At 64.1% G+C, this 18,867-nt stretch overlaps 1 protein-coding gene across 1 annotated transcript in view; it reads left to right on the forward strand.

Annotated features, from left to right (window-relative positions):
- PKP1 (plakophilin 1) overlaps window positions 1-18,867 on the forward strand; it is a 37,745-nt gene that overhangs the window by 16,728 nt on the left and 2,150 nt on the right. The window contains 9 exon segments of the mRNA NM_174145.2: window positions 8,446-8,840; window positions 11,145-11,289; window positions 12,135-12,342; window positions 12,773-12,950; window positions 14,589-14,703; window positions 15,472-15,627; window positions 16,212-16,388; window positions 17,413-17,566; window positions 17,870-18,056. Of these exon segments, the coding sequence (NP_776570.1) occupies window positions 8,446-8,840; window positions 11,145-11,289; window positions 12,135-12,342; window positions 12,773-12,950; window positions 14,589-14,703; window positions 15,472-15,627; window positions 16,212-16,388; window positions 17,413-17,566; window positions 17,870-18,056 (1,715 nt within the window).

Here is an 18,867-nt window from a genome sequence, read left to right on the forward strand (position 1 = left end):
GGTGCTGTGGCGGTGGCAGAGCCACCTAACCTCCAGCCTCATCTCCTGGGCGTCAGTGGCGGGCGGCAGGACCAGGTCAGCCCCAGCCCTGGTTCCCGGTGTCCGGGAGGCTTGGGGACGGGACCCCGGGGCTCTGGGTGAGCAGACAGGCAGGGCCGGCTGGGCCCCTGCCTTCACGCTGCGTGGGCGCAGAGCGAGGGGGCTGGGCCTGGGAGCCTCATCAGCAGCAGGGCAGTTTGCTCTCCCCCATCTTGTCTCCACTTCCTGTCCTGGCATCCTGGTGGGATCAGAGCGAACCGGGCCTTGGGGTTCCGATTTATTAGCGGGGAGACCAGGCTCCAGCACGGTGCAGGGCCTGGCCCAGCAGATGCCTCACAGGTCCACTCGGTAGAACCGGGTCCAGAGCCCAGTCCACGCTGCGGGGGGTGTTCAGGCCGGACAGGCGGCCCAGACCTGGTCTCCCGCCTCTCCTGCTCGGCTCCAGAGCGGGGAGCAGGGGGCTGGGGTGCCAAAACACCAGCAGGGGTCTGCTGCCTGCCTTCCCTTGCGTTGCGGCTTCCTTTGTCACCAGGCTCAGCGGGACAAGAGCAGCAAGCAGACTTTCCCAAGCTGGTGGATGAAGCCCCCACCCCTCGCTAGGGTGGGGCCCAGCCTCCTAGCCCAGGGCCCCCCCACGCCCCCCCCACCCCCACCCCACCCCACCCTGTCTCTACGGAGGCCTTCCTGCTTGGGGAGAGCAAACTCAGCTGAAAACCCAAATCGGGACAGGTGATGGGAGGTAGACACAGCTGGGGAGGGAGGCAGCTGGGGGGCTGCACCCCCACAGCTGTACGAGGGTGTGGCCAGGAAGGGGACGAGGGCAGGCTGGTGGTTTGTTCCCAAGCTCTGAGCTGGGGAGAAGGACACGTCCAACTGCAATCCGGCTGAATCACAGACGCCCAAAGGCAGAAGCCTGCAGGGCCCACCCTGGTTGGGGAAATGCAGGCTCAGAGGCATGAGGGGATGGCCCAAGGGTGCACAGCCACCCTGGGGAGACCCGGCCCTGGGGCACTGACCTTGGGGCCCCTTGTCCAGAACTCCTGTCCCGCTGTCCCTGCCAGGGAACCTGGGCATCTGATCTCCACTTTTCACAAAATCATGACACCAACAATTATTCCTTAATTTTAATAGACTGACTTTTAAATTTCGGTGCATTCATTTTGAAAGGAAACTTTGTATCAGTAACGCAAGAGAGAGAGAGAGAGAAAAAAAAGTATCCTTATTTAAGTCCATAGGGGGATGGCTTTTTTTTTTTCCCTACCCAGAAAAGGGAGGTTGGCAAATGTTAAAGACACATTCTGGCACCAGCTTGGGCCTTCTCCTCGTGGGAATCAAGGTGGAAAAAAAGTTCCAGGAGGCCCACAGAGTGGGAGGAAGGGCGGGGTGCTGTGCAGGAGGCCGGGAAGGAGCTGGGGGGCTTGGGGCAAGCCCTTCTCCTCCCTCTGAGTGCCCCCAGGGTGGGGAGCGAGGTGGCGGGCTTCTAGGGCCCCGGGAAGCACAGCAAGGCTTGGCTGATTCCAGGAGCTCAGCCTTGACCTGACTCCACACTCACTCGTCTTGCCCTCCTCCCGTGACCTCGCCAGGCAGCCGTGTCCTGATCACAGGTGTCCCTTGGGAGAGAGGGCCTCCGCCCGGTCCTGTGGGCATGAAGCCGTGTCGCGTGTCGCCCAGCCAGGCACCCGCGCTCTTCTTGAGCACCTCACACTGTCAGCCAACGACGGAGGCAGGCGCTGCCAGGGTCGGGGGCCCAGGGGAGGCGGTTTCCCAGGCGCTGAGCCGACTGACACCGGAGGTGCCGGGGCGGGGGCCACGGCTGCTGTAGGGCCCCAGCTGCAGAGGCTCTGGGCCGCTAGATGGCACGCGTGTCACCAGACTCTGGCGGCCGGGTGGCCGGAGGACGAAATCCGGGAGAGGTCGAAGGTCTTAGTCCTGCTTCAGAGTCTGCCGCATCTTAGCTGTGTGGCCTTGGCCTGGCCTCAAGTTCTCTGAGATTATGAAATGCTCTCAGGGCCTTCCCTGGTAGCAGTGGTTAAGACTCTGGGCTTCCACTCCAGGGGCTGCGGGTTCAATCCCTGGTCTAAGAGCTAAAATCCCACATGCCACACAGTGCAGCCAAAAAAAAAGAGAGAGAGAGAGAGAGAGAGAGAGAGATGCTATGGGAGAGAGCTCTGCAGTCTGTCCTGAACGTCATCCGGGTGGGAGGCAGGGGTTGTGAGGCTCCAGCACGAGGAGCTGTTGTTGTTCAGTTGCTCAGTCGTGTCCGACTCCTTGTGACCCCGTGGGCTGTAGCACGCCAGGCCTCTCTGTCCTTCACTGTCTCCTGGAGCTTGCTCAAACTCATGTCCATTGACTCGGTGATGCCATCCAGCCATCTCATCCTCTGTCATCCCCTTCTCCTCCCGCCTTCAATCTTTCTCAGCATCAGGGTCTTTTCCAATGAGTCAATTCTTCACATGAGGTGGCCAAAGTATTGGAGCTTCAGCTTCAGTGTCGGTCCTTCCAATGAATATTCAGGGTTGATATCCTTTAGGATTGACTGGTTTGATGTCCTTGCAATATGTCCAGGGGGATGACTGGGGGGGATCTTTGCAAACTGAAGTACCAGCCCTGCTACAACAGTGATCATAGGCTCAAGGCACGTCCAAAGACCTTCCCCGTGGAGTCTCTTTGTGAAGTGACGTGATGTGTGAAGACCTCAGTGGAGTGACGTGTGTCCCACACAGGCAGGTATGCGTGTAGCAGTGTGTGTGCACATGTGCACAGGCTCACCTTCCAGAGCAGGGCTCGGTCACCAAACCCTGGAGCTTCCAGCCAACCTTCCTGTGAAATCATGACTGTCTCCCCAGCAGCGGTGCTTCCTTCACCGCGCAGTTTCCAAGGAAGAATCCGCCCTGAGGACGTTGCCACCTCGGGGCGTCTGGCCTTCATCTCCTGGCTCAGTGCTCAGGGGCGAGTCGGGGCCCAGCGATCCCCCAGACCCCTGGCACAAGGTGGGGTGCCTGGCCCAGGAGTCTCCCTCACCCTCAGGTGCGATCTCTCAGGAGTCCACCCTTCGTCTGAGGTTCCAGGGGTTATTTCACGTGGGAGCCTTGGAAGGGCCAGGGGTCCCCAGGATGAACCACCACTGGAACCAAGGAGCTGCCTCTGGGTTCAAAAGAACTTGGGGCTCCAAGAGGGTGCAAGGACCGTGCCTCGGACTGGTCTGAGCCCGTGAACGGTGGCTGACGCTCAGGGGTCCTTTGCCTCTTGGGCCTGTTGAGAGCTGCCTCTGAAAGGCAGTCCCCTGCCAGGGGGTCCTTCCCAAAGTGAAGCGGAGATGTCTGCATGTGAAACCCGAAGTCCCAGTTCCCCAGACCCATCCTAGGGGGTCAGGAGCTGAGGAAAGCCTGTCTCAGGTGTGCAGGGCGAGAGTTTCAGAAGACCCAGTCTCTCCCACAGTTCAGTGATGGAGCAGGAAGCAGGACGTGAAGGCAGACCTGGGTGCTGGAGCTGAGTACCTGAGCTGGGTGCTGGAGCTGAGTACCTGAGCTGGGTGTTAGAGCTGGATGCTGGAACTCAGTACCTGAGCTGGGTGTTGGAGCTGAATACCCAAGCTGGGTGTTGGAACTGGGTGCTGGAACTCAGTACCTGAGTTGGGTGTTGGAGCTGGGTGCTGGAGCTGAGTACCGGAGCTGGGTGCTGGAGCTGGGTGCTGGAACTCAGTACCTGAGCTGGGTGCTGGAGCGGGAGCTCACACCATTGTTTCTTCGGACATCACGTGTCGTGGAGGTCAGCTCTCAAGGTGCGGGATGACCAAGTATACCGGCCCCGCCCCCTGCCCCATCACCGGGAACAGCAGAGCCGTGGTAGCCTGATGCCTACCGTTCTGAGAGCAGACGTGGGCCCAGAGCCCAGGACAGCAGGATGCTCCTTTTCAGGGCCGCAATTTCTCTCTCTGGAAAGAGCAGCGCCTTGAGACAGCCCCATAGGCTACAGCCTGGAGCATCACAGGCTCTTCTCTTCGGGCCTCACAGTCAGATACTTCAGAAGACCTCTCTGAGTTACCATGACTGTTCTCACCACCGCCTGGTCTCTGTGAGCCCCGATCCCACCGTCCCAGGTTACAAGGAACACTAGCCATTGTCAGCCAGCTCTCTGGTGAGATCTTTGCTCCCAGAATGGACCTCAAAACTTTCATTTTATCCACATTAAACAAATCAGGCGCTAGAAGATGCCTGGCAGCTGGCATCAGTGATTCCAGATCTCCGTGTGCTCCCTGTAGCCTGCGAGCTGGTCACCCACCAGCAGCATCCAGTTCACAAGCCAGGGCCCCCGAGTGGGCACAGTCGTCTCTGGGTGCAGGTGATGGGCCCCTGGGGCAGCTTCTCCCGGCCTGGGGGACCACAGGGCAGGGCACCCCCCACAGCCGCCTCTGGCCCAGACGGCAGGGCCTCCGAGCCCAGGGCTGCTGTCTGTCCTTCACGCTCTGCACCAAGCCCCATGCCTGGGAAGGAAGGGAGGCTGGCCCAGGGCAGGCTGCTGCTCCCAGCCAGGGAGGGAGTGGTGCGCCGGAGGGGGCAGGGACTGGCACGCCCCCACCCCGCCCCCGCCCAGGTTCCACCTTTGGTGACTCAGGCCGGTGGTTCCCACGCTGATGCAAATTGCCGAGTAAGCAGTCACCCCATCCCTGGGAAGCTCCCCACGCCCTGGGCCCCGAGTTCCCTGGGAGCCCTTGCTGGGAGGGGCTCTGTGCCCTCCAGACCCCGGGCCAGTGCGTCACGTGGGAAGGCCCCCTGCCACCTGCACTGGCTGTGGTGCCATCCTGAATGCTGTCCAGGAAGATGGCGGGCTGTGGTCTGTCTGCTCCCCTGGGCGGGGCCCTGGCTGGGTGCTGAGCGGGTACAGTGAGATGGCAGGAGAGGTCTGTCCCCGAGGCGTCTCCAGTCTGGGTTCTTCAGGAGCCCCTCACCAGGCCAGGAGGGTGAGGACCCCACGAAGTGGCCCCAGCTGGCTCTCACTGAGGGCCTCTGTGGTGACTCTCTGCTGGGCGTGTCTGGGCAGGAGGGCTGGGTGTGTCCACCCGGAGCCGGTTTGCCCAGCCCCACCTGCCCGGCGAGGCTTGGTTTCAGGATGGGCTAACAGGCAGGACACAGACCTTCTTTTCATCCGGGCCTGCCCTGTGCACCTCTGGCTGCCGCAGCCCAAGAAGGGGGGGAGATGGGGGATGCCTGCGCTCAGGGGCTTGAGGCCCCGGTCCAGGTTGCTTTACTGGGGTCTAGTTGCCCATAGGACCGGACTCCTCGCCTCTGAGGACTTTCCAATCTCAAGAGGGGTGGGAAGACAGCTTACGTTGAGGAGATGGGTTGGGGGGCACTCAGAGGTGGGCAGAATTCCCCACTTCTCCACGAAGGAAGGGGAGAGGGAGAAAAAATGGGTTACGAGAGCTCAGTCATTAGCTGAAGTGGGAGCAGAGCAGGGCCTGGCCCGGCGAGGCTCGCTGGGTGGTTCCAGTACAGAAACGTGTCTGTCCGGAGCCCCCCAGGTTTCCGCAGGCTGCTCTCTGGTCAGCTCTGCTCCCAGGCTCTCCCAGGGTTCTAGCCTCTGGCATGTTCCGAGACATCTGAGGCTGGCCTTTCCCAAGGAAGCATGAGATAACCAGACCACAGGGCACAGGTGCGTGTGTGTGCATGTGTGCGTGCATGCGTGTGTGGGGTATGTGTGTGCATGCATGTATGTGTGAGCATGTGTATGTGTGTGCATGTGTGAGCGTGTGGGGGCGTGTGCATGTGTGAGCATGTGCATGTGAGCATGTGTGTGCATGCATGTTTGTGAACATGTGTGTGTGCATGTCTGTGCATGTGTGTGAGCGTGAGCATGTGTGTGCATGTGACCGTGTATAGGTGTGTGCAAGTGCATGTGAGCATGTGTGTGCATGTGTTGTGTGTGTGTGAACATGTGTGCGTGCGTGTGCATGTCTGCATGTGTGAGCATGTGCGCATGTGTGAGCATGGGCATGCATGTGCGTGTGCGCGCACATGTGAGCATGGGTGTATGTGTGCATGCGTGAGCATATGTATGCGTGAGCGTGAACATGTGCGCATGCGTGTGAGCATGTGAGAGCATGTGCGTGCGCGTGTGTGTGCATGTGTGAGCGTATGTGTGCATGTGTGCATGTGAGCGTGTGTGTATGCGCATGTGTGTGCTCACTGTCCTTTGTAGGCAAAGCCGAGGGCACTGCCAGCAGACCGCTGTCTGTGCGTGGGGTGAGCCGGGCGCCCCGGCCTGGCTAGCACTGACCTGCCCACTCCTCGGTCTGGCGCGTGGCTGCTCGGGACCCGCGAGGCAGAGTTGGGAAGTGCGCGGGGCGTTCTCCCTGGCCACAGCGGCTGTGAGGTGCTCCTGGCAATTAGGGTCTGGGGGCCGGCGCAGCACATATCCCGCAGTGCTCAGGGCATCGTGGACAATGAAGAATTGTCCTGCCCGCTTGAAGAAATAGGGCGCCGTTCCATCAGAAAGCCTGTGTGGGCGGACCAGGCTCCTCTGCCTTCCGTGCTCTGAGGCCGCCCCACCCATCCTGGGCCGCCCTGGGTGAGGCCTCGGGCCCCTCTTGTGCCTGAGCAGCCCGCGGTCCCGGTCTGAGCGCCAGGGCAGCCCGCAGCCGCTGCCCTACTGTGAGCCTCACCCTGTGCCGCGCCCCCCACACCTCCTCGCGTCGTCGAGCTCTCCCTGCCGCCCCGCACACTGAGCACGCGCGCCCCCGTCCTTTGGGGCAGGTAGAAGAAAGGGGCGAAGGTCACAGGCTCCAGCTAGGATGCCGGCATTTGCATGTGCTGGGCTTGGACCCGGGGACCGTCGGAACAAGGGCCGGGAGTGTCGTCTCTGAGGACAGGCAGGCTCTGGGCTGCATTTCCATTTAAGGCTCAGCCTTCGCTCCAAGGTGCCGCCATCCGCCTCCTCCCCAGAGGGGGCGGGGCGTGGCCTCCGGCCCGCCGCCTGGGGCCGGCTTCCTGTTTCTCACCTTCCGCCTGTCTCCCGTGTAACGCGCGGCCGCGCGGCGCAGACGCCCAGACGGCAGCACGCCCCGCTGACCTCTGTCCCTTCTGGTCGCTTGGCGCCTCCCCCACCTCACACACTGTTGGGCTTGGCTGATTTGACCCAGTTTGGGGGTGAGCGCCGCGCCTGCCAGGGTGCACACCTGCGGTGTGAGCAGAGCGCACTGGAGCATCGTTGCCAGGGTGACCGGGGCTTCTGAGCTGGTGTCACCGCTGACCGGAGCTTGACCACAGTGGCGTCTGCCCCACAGGCTCTCCGTGCGGGGCGAGGGGGGCCTGGCCGAGGGCCGGTGGCTAGACCTGGGTGGAGGGGACGCACCGGGGTGCCCGACCACGCGTACACGCACACACACCCACTCATACTCACAGGGTGGGGCAGGCAGGCTCTGGGCCCCAGCTCACCCCGGCAGAGCCGAGTCCGAGTCGGCCCTGGTGCACGTGCTTTTTCCAGCGTGTGTGGGTCCTCTGGCCTCCGGGTGAGTCAGAGCCGGCCCTGCGGTTGGCTGTTCTGTTCCGTGAGGTCGCGCTCTTCCAACCCCCAGCTCTGCAGGCTCTTCCAAGGGCGCCCGCCTCCCCGCTGGGCTCACACGGAGCCCTGGGGACACCTCACCGTCCTTGCCGTTCGGTTGAGCCTTGCCCACCGCTCCCCTGATGCCCGTCTGACAGCATAGCCCTGGCCACCCTGTGCCCGCTGCAGCCCCGGGCCCGCCTCGTGGGCGCCGGGGGCCCAGGAGCAGGATAACCCCCTTGACCTTGGAGGGGTCCCCCAGAATGCTTTCTTGCCTTGGTCAGCAGGAGGTGAGGTGAGGAGTTTAGCAGAGAAATGACAATGGGAGAGTCCTTCCAGGGTGGGAGCAGTCCCCCGCGGAGCACAGGCGGCCTCGGTGATCTCGGGAGCTGGGGGTGTCTGCACAGGACACACGGTGGCAGGGCCGTGCCCGGGGACGCAGGTTCAAGCCCCACGGTTGCACTTCCCTCCGTGGGAAAGCCCCTCTCCTCCCTGAGCCCAGCTCCCCTCTGGACCAGGCCCTCTGGGACCTGGTCAGCAGCTGTCTAACCTTTTCTGGCCACAAGCCACAGTAAGCAGCACACCTTACACACAGCCCAGCCCTTGTACACGTGCTGCGCTCATGTCTTCTAATTCCAATATATATTATTTGATCCCATTTTTCTTTAAATGATGGTCACAGTCTGCTAAATTGATTTCCTAATCCATAAGGCGTCACAACCTGCAGTTTGAGAAGTCGTCTATGAGGCTGGTCAAGGTTCCCCCCACACCAGACATCCCAGGACCCTCTGAGCGTCACTGCGGCGGTAGCGGGCGGCAGATCCTGGGTGGGGACCCCGGCTGAGCCTCCCTCCACTTCTCCCCCAGATATACAATGGGACCCTCAAGCGGGAGGCTGACAACAGGCGCTTCAGCTCCTACAGCCAGATGGAGAGCTGGGGCCGGCAGTACCCGCGGGGCGGCTGCACCGCGCCAGGCGCCGGCAGCGACATCTGCTTCATGCAGAAGATCAAGGCCAGCCGCAGCGAGCCCGACCTCTACTGCGACCCCCGGGGCACGCTGCGCAAGGGCACGCTGGGTGGCAAGGGCCACAAGACCACCCAGAACCGCTACAGCTTCTACAGCACGTGCAGCGGCCAGAAGGCAGTCAAGAAGTACCCGGGGCGCCCGCCCTCCTGCACCTCCAGGCAGGACCCCGTGTGCGTCCCGCCCACCTCCTGCACCAAGGACCTGTCCTTCAGCCACTCCAGGGCCAGCTCCAAGTGAGTACCCACAGTGAGGGGCGGGCGGAGGACTGACTGCTGGCCCCGGGGTCTCAGCCTGCATGGGAGGCAGAACCCGGAGAGCGAACAGAGGCATCAAACGTGTGGATTTTAAGGGGCCTCCGGTGATGAGCGGGGGAGGAGGGCAGTGAGGGGCTGGCTGGGCCAGTGATCCTCACAGTGTGTGCCTCTGACCAGCAGCCGCGGCATCACCAGGGAGCTTTGGAGGAAGGCTCCTCGGCAGGCCGCCCAGACCTCCGGCTCAGAGACCCTGCTGGGGCTGCAGCCTGCGTCACCAGCCTGCAGGCACTGCAGACTCTGTCGGGGATTGAGGCTCCCTGGGCTTGGGGGGTAATCCTCTCCCCACCTTCTGAAAGAGCAAAGGAGTGTGCCCTGGGGTCAACGACAAGAAAGGGGTGGGGTCCGTCTTACAGGGCAGAAGACAAAAGCTGGCAGGATCCAGCGCTGGGGAGCTGCCCATAGACAGCCTTGGGCACAGGTCGCTCTTGGGCCCCATGAACCTCGGAGCTGCTCTCGGTCCCCACCAGGGTCCCATACTTGTTTCCTTGATGTTTGCTGAACGTGGATGGTCTGTGGGTGGAGCAGGGAGACAGCATGGACTGAATAGCCTGGGCCGCCTGCAGCTGCGGGGTTAACCGCCTTCCGCGGGGCCTGGGGGCACTGCAGTCCTTGTGTCTGACCCCCAGAGCCCTTCCAGACTAGGAGCTGGGGAGAGATGGGCTCAGAGGGGCCAGGTAGCTCGCCCAGGGCCATGCCACTGCCACACCTTCCGCTGCTCGCCACGCTGTCCTGGCCGTCACAGAGCTGGCCCTCTCCTGGCTGCCCGGAGGCCACACGGGTCGTTCGGATTCTTGGGAGGACTTAGCGGCTCTCTCCCTTGGAGACGGGCCAGCACCGCATCTGGCCCTGCCTCGTTTCCCCAAACCGGAGGCCCCGAGAGGACAGGGCGGGTGAGCCACGTGGGGCACGAGTGACAGGCTGTGTGGAGGTGAGGTCTGACCGGCAGATGCTGGGCGGTGTTCTCCCGATGCGGTGGGTACCACTGATAGAGGTTCAGGAGCTCCTCTCCAGAGGCGGTCTTTCCAGAAACGGAGTCGGGCGCCTGCCGTGGACGGGTGTGAGGCTGGGACTCATGAGGTGCGGCTGCTCTAGAAATGCTGGGAGGATTTCTGGGGGCGGGGGCTGGGGCCAGGAAGAGGCTGCCCTGCTGTCTGTGGGAACCAGAGGCTGGGGAGGCGGCCTGCCCTCGGCACCATGGGAGCTGGAGCAGGTCCAGGAAGGAGGGGCTCCTTTCCCCAGGGGGGCTCCCAGCCGGGTGTCTGCAGTGAGGGGAAGGGACAGAGGCACCCGGGCCCTGCTCAGGGTGCAGCGTGGAGTGCAGTCTTGCTAGAGCAGACGTGAGTTAGGGCTGGAAGTGTATGAGTGATGGCAGAACCAGATTGTTGGGTTAGAACAGGATGGTTCTAGTTTTGTGGCTCCAAAAATGTGGATTATTGGCCATTTTGTATGGTTCGACCTAACACATGCCCTTGGATATAAGTTTGAGACTGAACTTGAACTTGCAGTATGGAGAAACTGCTGATGGGGACAGCACAGCAAACAGCGTGTCAGAACCGCTCACCTGGGAACGGGCGTCACACTCTGGGTGGGAGCGGATGCTTGGAGAAGACAGCCAGTGGGGCTGGGTCTCGTCCCAGTGAGCGTGACGTGGTCAGGAGGAAGGCGGTGACCATGAGGATGGGAGGAGGAGTAGGTGTGGGAATGTGTGTGTCAGAAAAGTCAGCTTGACTTGGGAATGGAGGGAGGAGGAAGAGAGGGATGTGGGTGGATGGCTAGATGGATGGATGAGGGATGGAGGGAAAATGGCCGATGGATGGATGGATGATGGTGGATGGAGGGATGGATGGAAGATGGACAGCAGATTGAGGGAGGATGGGTGGTGAAGGGGGGCGGGAGGAGGGGTGATGGAGGGATGCAGACAGACGCACAGGCTCCCAGCATTCTCTTCGGCTTTCCCAGCACCAGACACAGACGTGAGAGATGGCAGGGTGGGCGGGTGCTTCCTCTCAGGAGTAGGGCAGAGCTTCTCAGTACAGAGGTGACTTGCCCGGTTGGGCATGACCAGCCAGGAGGGCCTCGTCCCTGCAAGCACTCACTGCGGGGTGAGCCATCTGCTGCTCTGGGGAGCTGTCCACTGTGGGAGCGGGGCCGGCCCCTTCCAGCTCTGGGGCGTGCACGGGGACCCTGAGCCCCTGCAACCCTCCGGCCCGCCCGTGCCCCCAGGATCTGCAGCGAGGACATTGAGTGCAGCGGGTTGACCATCCCCAAGGCCGTGCAGTACCTGAGCTCCCAGGACGAGAAGTGCCAGGCCATCGGGGCGTACTACATCCAGCACACCTGCTTCCAGGACGAGTCTGCCAAGCAGCAGGTCAGCAGCCGGGGGCCGGGGGGCAGCCTGAACCTGCCCCAAGCCAGAGGGGGGCGTTTGCTGTTGGCTCCTCATCCCCCTGCCCGGCTACCCAAGGCCGGGAGTGTGCCTGGCACTGCCCGAGGTCGGGGGAGCATCTGTGGAGGGGACGCCACTCAGCTGTTGGTCGTAGAGGAGACCTTGGAGTGACAGCCACGGGCTCAGAGGAAACCCCTCCTCAAGTTCACTAGGGGAAGGACGGCTCCCTCCCCTCAGCGTCCTCCCTGCCCTCTCTGATTCTGCCTCTCTGTCCCCGTCTCTTTGTCTCTCTCTGTCTCTCTCTGTCTCTTTGTCTCTCTGTCTCTCTCTCTCTCTCTGTCTTTCTGTCTCTCTCTGTCTCTTTGTCTCTCTGTGTCTCTCTCTGTCTCTGCCTCTCTCTGTCCCTTTGTCTGTCTGTCTCTCTGTCTGTCTCTCCCGTGGTTGAGAGCAGGGCTGTCTGTGCCTCCCAAGCGTGGCCGGCAGGGAGGCCTCCTCGTGGCCCCGTGCAGCTGGCAGGCTCCCAGCGCGGGGTCCGTGTGCGCGGTCCCTGCCACAGCGGGAGGTGTCCCCACGGGGGTCTCCCCACCACAGGACTCCGAAGCGAGCCCCATGTGGTCCTCACCGCAGGCCCCCAGGAGGAACATGGGGCTCGGGAGGGGGCTGAGGGCTCCCTGCGAGGCAGCAGGGCGCCCTACCCAGTGCTGCCTTGGCCCCCACGTCTCCCCAGGCTGCCCGTCTGTCTGGGCGTTTGGCTCAGAGTGATGCGGCTCTGGGCGGCGGGTCTCCAGCCCGGCCTGAGCCCTGCCTGGCGTGGCGCTGTCCTGCAGGTGTACCAGCTGGGTGGCATCTGCAAGCTGGTGGACCTGCTCCGCAGCCCCAACCAGAACGTGCAGCAGGCCGCAGCCGGGGCCCTGCGCAACCTGGTGTTCCGCAGCACCACCAACAAGCTGGAGACGCGGCGGCAGAACGGCATCCGCGAGGCGGTCAGCCTCCTGAGGAGGACCGGGAGCACCGAGATCCAGAAGCAGCTGACCGGTGGGGGCCTGGCCGCGGGAGCTGGGGTGGGGGCAGCTGGGGGCCGGGACAGGGTGAGGGCCGGGGGCAGCCTCAGGCAGACACCCCTGGAGTCCCACAGACCAGTGCTGGCCAGGCTAGTAGTGCCCAGCTGGTGCCCTGGGTATTGGGCCCCTCTGTGCGCCCATCGACCGTCCGTGTGGTCTGAGGTATCTGAGGAGAGAGGGCAGTGTGTCCAGGTGGAATCTGTGTTCGGAGAGGCGGAGACCGGGAGAAGACCCCAAGGGGTCGGAGCTTTGGCTCAGCCACCGTGTCCCGTTGACCCACACAGAAGCCCCAGTGCTCTGCCCTCGAAATCCTGCCGCCAACTGGCTGAGACGGGGCAGGGGGCACAGGGAGGGGTCAAGCGGGGCGGCCCTGAGCCTGGTCCTGCTGAGCCTGCGGTCCCCAGGGCTGCTCTGGAACCTGTCCTCCACCGACGAGCTGAAGGAGGAGCTGATCGCCGAGGCGCTGCCCGTGCTGGCTGACCGCGTCATCATCCCCTTCTCGGGCTGGTGCGACGGCAACAGTAACCTGTCCCGTGAGCCCGTGGACCCCGAGGTCTTCTTCAACGCCACCGGCTGCCTGAGGTGAGGGCAGGGGTCCAGCCAGCCAAGCCCGGGCTCAGAGGGGCTGGGGGTGAGGGCTTGGACGAGGCTCGGACCCCCACCTGCACTCAGGGGGCCTGAGCCAGGAGTCTGAGTGGAGATGCGTGGATCTGAGTGTCTGAACTGGCTCAGCCGCCCACCCTCCTGCACCCCACAGCCCTGGCTCTTGCGTTCTTGAAGAGCGTCTTTGAGATGCTAGTGTACTGACAGCCCCAGTGCATCACCTCCTGGCTGTGACGCTAACAGCGTCTGCCATGTTCCCCGGTGTGAGAGGGCTCTGCTTTGGCCAGAACTTCCTGGGTTCCGCCCCAGCCCGTGGCAAAGGCCCTGAGGGCTGCTGGTGGAGGGACTCGCCTCTGGGGTTGGGGTGGTGGGTACTGACGAGGAGCAGACCGCATTCAGGATCACGCCTCCCTCTAACAGCAGCCTCCGAGGAGCCGAGGGGAGAGGCTGGGGAGGTGCAGAGCCAGGGTCATGGAGGCCTTAATGGGGCGGCTGCAGGCACACCCCACCTGCACCAGGAAGGGGCACCCAGGTTGCCCAGGGGCGAGCCCACTGCTGGGGGCAGGACGCCGCCTCCAGGGAGCCTCCAGCCCACTGTCCAGCAGCCCCAGGCAGGGCCAGGTGGGTGGAGCCCCGGGCCCTGCCCAGAACGTGCCACGAGGGTCCAGTGTGTGCCAGGCTGCCAGCGGCATCAGAGCCCTGGACACGTAGAAGTTCTGGGCCAGGGGGGCACAGAGGAGGGCGAAGGAGCCCAGGGAGAGCCCGCCCCGGCCTCAGCCAGGCCTGAGCAGAGCCTCGTCTCATCTGCTTCCCTCTCCATTTCTGTCCTCTTTCCCTGCCTTCCTCTCCCACCACGACCTCCAACCCCTCCCCGTGACCTCTGCCCACTCCCCCTGACCTCCACCCGTGACCTCTGCCCACTCCCCCTGACCTCTACCCGTGACCTCTACCCCTCCCCATGACCTCTGCCCACTCCCTGTGACCTCTGCCCCCTCTCCATGACCTCCACCCCTCCCTGTGTCCTCCACTTCCTTCCTGTGACCCCCCTGCCCCTCCCTATGACCTCTCCCCTCTTCCCATGGCCTTCACCTCCCCATGACCTCCACCTCCTCCCTGTGACCTCTACCCCTCCGTGATCTCTACCACCTGACCTCTGCCCCTCCCTATGACCTCCACTCCTCCCCATGACCTCCACCCTCTCCCCATGCCCTCTATCCCTCCCCATGATCTCTGCCCCTCCTCTATGACCTCTACCCCCTCCCTGTGACCTCCACTCCCTCCCCATGACCGCCACCCTCTCCCTGTGACCTCTGCCCTCTCCATATGACTTCCACCCCCTTGACCTCTACCCCCTCCCCATGATCTCTGCCCTCCTCGTGACCTCCGCCCTCTCCACATGACCTCCACCCCAACCCGTGACTTCCACCCCCTCCCTATGACCTCCACCCCCCATGACCTCTGCACTTCCCCATGATCCCTGCACCTCCCCGTGATCCCTGCCCCTCCCGTGACCTCCACCCCTCCGCATGACCTCCATCCCCTCCCCGTGACCTCCAACCTCCCTGTGACCTCTGCCCTCTCCCCGTGACCTCCGCCCCTCCCCGTGTCCTCCACTAGGAATCTGAGCTCCGCAGACGTGGGCCGCCAGACCATGCGCAACTACACGGGGCTCATCGACTCGCTCATGGCCTACGTCCAGAACTGCGTGGCAGCCAACCGCTGTGACGACAAGGTGAGTGCGGCCCCAGAAGGCCACAGAGCCGCCTGCCCACCCGCACTCTGCACACCTGCGCGGACGGGCAGAAGCGGAGACGGAGGCGGGAAGGGGGACAGAGGCTGCAGTCCGTCCACACGGCAGGAGGAGAGAGCTGGCCCCGGGGGGCTGGCCAGGCACCGCGACCCCCGGGTCCTGCACGCGCTTTCCCTGGAGGGGACTCCATCTCCTGCTCCTCTGTCAGCTGTGGCCACAGGCCTCCAGAGAGAGCCGGCCCCAGGGCACCGGCGAGTGGCAGAGGACAAGGGGAGGGGCGGAGGTCACAGTGAGAGATTGAGGGCGTGGGGGGAGAGGAAGGAGGAGAGAGAGGACAGAACGGAAGAGGGAAGCAGATGAGGCCCCAGGAAGGAGAGAGAGACCTTTCAGGAGGGGAGGTCCTGGGACTCGAAGGCTTTGAGGAGGAGTTCAGGGTCGCTCCTGCAGGCTGTCTCCAGGGCCAGGCTGGTCGTGGGCATGCTGGCCGAGGCCGCAGCCTGTGCCTGCCGCCGACCAGGCCTCCCGTAGGTGCCTCCTGGGGGTCATCTCCCCGGGAAGCAGGTGACTTTGGTCCTATTTCAGAGCTGAGGAAACTGAGGCCCAGAGCGGCTGGGCAGGTCACTGCTGCTCACACAGCCACGGGGGCAGGGTCGCACGCTCAGTCCCGGGCAGCCGGGAGGGGGCCTTCCCCGGCCGAGCCAGGTGCTGGGGGGCGGGCGGAGGCTCAGGCCGTCTCTGCTCGGCCCCCAGTCAGTGGAGAACTGCATGTGCGTCCTCCACAACCTCTCCTACCGCCTGGACGCCGAGGTGCCCACGCGCTACCGCCAGCTGGAGTACAACGCCCGCAACGCCTACACCGACAAGTCCTCCACCGGCTGCTTCAGCAACAAGAGCGACCGCATGACGGTGCGTGCCCGTGGCCCCGGCCCCACCGCCCCGTCCACCCGGCCTCTGCCCCCGGAGCCCGAGACCGGCCCCCAGGGAGGGCCCCTGCCCCGCCTGGCCGTGGGCCTCACTGCACCAGGAGCGGGAAGGGCCTCCTCTCGCCCACGACACAGGCCCTGTGTGCTCGGGGCGAAGGAGCCAGAGCCGCCTGCTGGCAGGCCTCCTCTCCCCCGTCTTCTCCCTCCTTCCCGATGAGGGGCGCAGCCTGGCGCCCACTGCCTCCTGAGCCCCCAGGTCTCCCCAGAAGCAGAGAGATGCTGGGGAGAAAGGGCTGGCCACCTTCTCTGGGCAGGCCGCGCAAGCCAGACCCTGCACCACCCCTGCTGGCCGGGGAGTGAGGGAGGCATCCCCATGTGAGAGCCACAACCTCACTGCGGGAGGCAGGGGCCCAGCTGGCGGGGAGCGCAGATGGCTCTGTGCCCGCCGGGAAGGCGGAGGGCCTGGGGGAGGGGGCAGCGGGCACGCCCTCCTCCGGGAACCACGATGCTGAGGCCAGAGGAGCAGGGTGCGTGGGGTCAGCCCTGCAACCTTCCTCTCGTCCCCAGAACAACAACTATGATTGCCCGCTTCCCGAGGAAGAGCCCAACCCCAAGGGCAGCAGCTGGCTGTACCACTCGGACGCCGTCCGCACCTACCTGAACCTCATGGGCAAGAGCAAGAAGGACGCCACCCTGGAGGCCTGCGCGGGCGCCCTGCAGAACCTGACCGCCAGCAAGGGGCTGGTGAGCGCCCCGCCGCGCCCCACCCTCTCTCCACCCTGGTCTGACCCCGGCTGCCCCTTCCCACCAGCCTGCCTGAGTCAGGGAGGGATGTGCGCTGGGCTCCGGGCCAGGCCTGGGGCAGCTGAGGGGGCCAGAACCCCCAGCCCCACTGGATTCTGTCTGTAGGATCCTCTCTGCCTCCGGGCTCCCGGCCTGGACCGGGCTCAGGCTGTGCTGGGAGCCGGGCGCGGCTGAAGGCTCTCCTGCGTGCTGAGCGGACAGAGGTGGATGTAGAGGGCTTGGGGTGTGGGCAGGTCCAGGGAAAACGTGGCAGAACCGGGGGAGAGTCGAGGCCAGAGGCAGTGTGGGGACATGATGGACTCGGGGAGTGTGGGAGGCAGGCCTGCAGCTGCCCTTCCACCCTCTCTGCTCAGGGTTGGGTAGAAGCGGGTGAGGGTGAGCTCAGGGTCAAAGGGGACCCACCCCACTGTTAGAGGGTGAGTCTGGACCAGGTTACGGCCAGCGTGGCTTTCCCGCCAGTGGCCTGGATGGGCTGCCGTCCTCTCGGACCCCGGGTTGCATCTCCATGCAGCACAGGCCCATTCGTCCACCCTCGACTCAATGCACAGTCAGCACAGAGGCCGAAGGCCTGCAGGGGACGGGCAGCCCTTCTTTAGGTGGCGGGTACCTTTGATCCCAGGTTTCTCGTGACCAGATAGTGCTGGGAAGTGGGAGGGAGGCCGGGTGGCGGCCACGGGCACCGGCCACTCCTGGGAGTTGATTCTGGGCCCCTCCCACGGGGGGCGAGGGGCAGGGACGTCCCTCACCAGACCCGCCGGGCTCAGGCTGCCCCCGGCGAGCCGCAGGTGCATTTTCCTGGGGCACTGTTCTGTAGCCGCCCAGGTGGGAGCAAATGAGAGTCTGTCTGTGCTCCCAACACGGAAGAGGAAGTTCTGGGGTCCCTAAGGGTGCGGTTCCTGGCCCCCTCCTGCCTGCTGTGGGCCTGGGGAAGCCCAGCGAGGGCCTCATGCGTCCCCTTTCTCAGATGTCCAGTGGCATGAGCCAGCTGATCGGGCTGAAGGAGAAGGGCCTGCCCCACATCGCCCGCCTCCTGCAATCTGGCAACTCGGACGTGGTGCGGTCCGGAGCCTCGCTCCTGAGCAACATGTCCCGCCACCCCGCGCTGCACAGGGTGATGGGTGAGTGCCCCTGGGGCTCGGGCCACCCCCTGCTGGAGGACCCCCACTCTCCAGGGCCTGCTGGAAAGTCCCCCTCTGACCTCTCCCTGGGGGCGCATCCCGGAGAGGGAGCTGGCCCGGGAGAGGCTTGGGCGTAGCAAGGGGCAGGTCACCTCAGCGGGGAGCAGGTGCATCAGTTCCATCGGGTCACCAGCCTTGAGTGGGAGGTTCCTGGCTGGGAGCCTGGCTGAGGGCGGCCTAGGACTGGGCCCACGGGGACCCCTCAATCACTGACCCTGTACCCGCCCCTCCTTTCTCTCCCAGGGACCCAAGTGTTCCCAGAGGTGACCAGACTCCTCACCAGTCACACTGGCAACACCAGCAACTCGGAGGACATCCTGGCCTCGGCCTGCTACACTGTGAGGAACCTGATGGCCTCCCTGCCGGGCATGGCCAAGCAGCACTTCTCCAGCAGCATGGTCAACAACATCATCAACCTGTGCCGCAGCAGGTGGGTGGGGGGTCTGCAGGCGGGGGGAACTGCAGGTGGGGGAACCATAGGTGAGGGAACTGTAGGTGGGGGGACTGCAGATGGGGGAACTCCAGCTGGGGGCCTGCGGGTGGGGAGAACTGCAGGTGAGGGAACCATAGGTGAGAGAACTGTAGGTGGGGGGGACTGCAGATGGGGGAACTCCAGGTGGGGGAACTACCTAGTGGGGGAACCATAGGTGAGGGAACTAAAGGTGGGGGGGACCGCAGATGGGGGAACTCCAGGTGGGGGCCTGCAGGTGGGGGAAGTACCTAGTGGGGGAACCATAGGTGAGGGAACTATAGGTGGGGGGGACTGCAGGTGGGGGAACCATAGGTGAGAGAACTATAGGTGGGGGGACTGCAGAGGGAAGAACTCCAGGAGGGGGTCTGCAGGTGGGGAACTACCAGTGGGGGAACCATAGGTGAGGGAACTATAGGTGGGGGGGACTGCAGATGGGGGAACTCCAGGTGGGGGGGGGATTGCAGGTGGGGGGGCGGTGGAGGGGACAGGGCAGCAGGGCTGCAGCAGCAGCGGTGGCGTGGAGGATGGCAGGGCCTTGCAGAATGGGAATTGGCGGGGAGGCCCAAAGGAGGGAGGTTCCAGAAGCTGAGGCCTAACTCTCAGGCCCCGGGCAGCACCCGTCCCAGCTGGGAACCAAGGGACTCTGAGTCCCGTGGACCGCCAGGAGGCACGCAGCAGCAGCCCCAGCTGTGCAGAACTTATCCGGTCCATGGAGCTCTGTCCTCCCAGGATAAGGCCAAGAGACAGGACAGGGGCCCCAAAGAGAGCC

This window comes from Bos taurus, chromosome 16 (assembly GCF_002263795.3).
Source record: "Bos taurus isolate L1 Dominette 01449 registration number 42190680 breed Hereford chromosome 16, ARS-UCD2.0, whole genome shotgun sequence".
NCBI lineage: Eukaryota > Metazoa > Chordata > Mammalia > Artiodactyla > Bovidae > Bos > Bos taurus.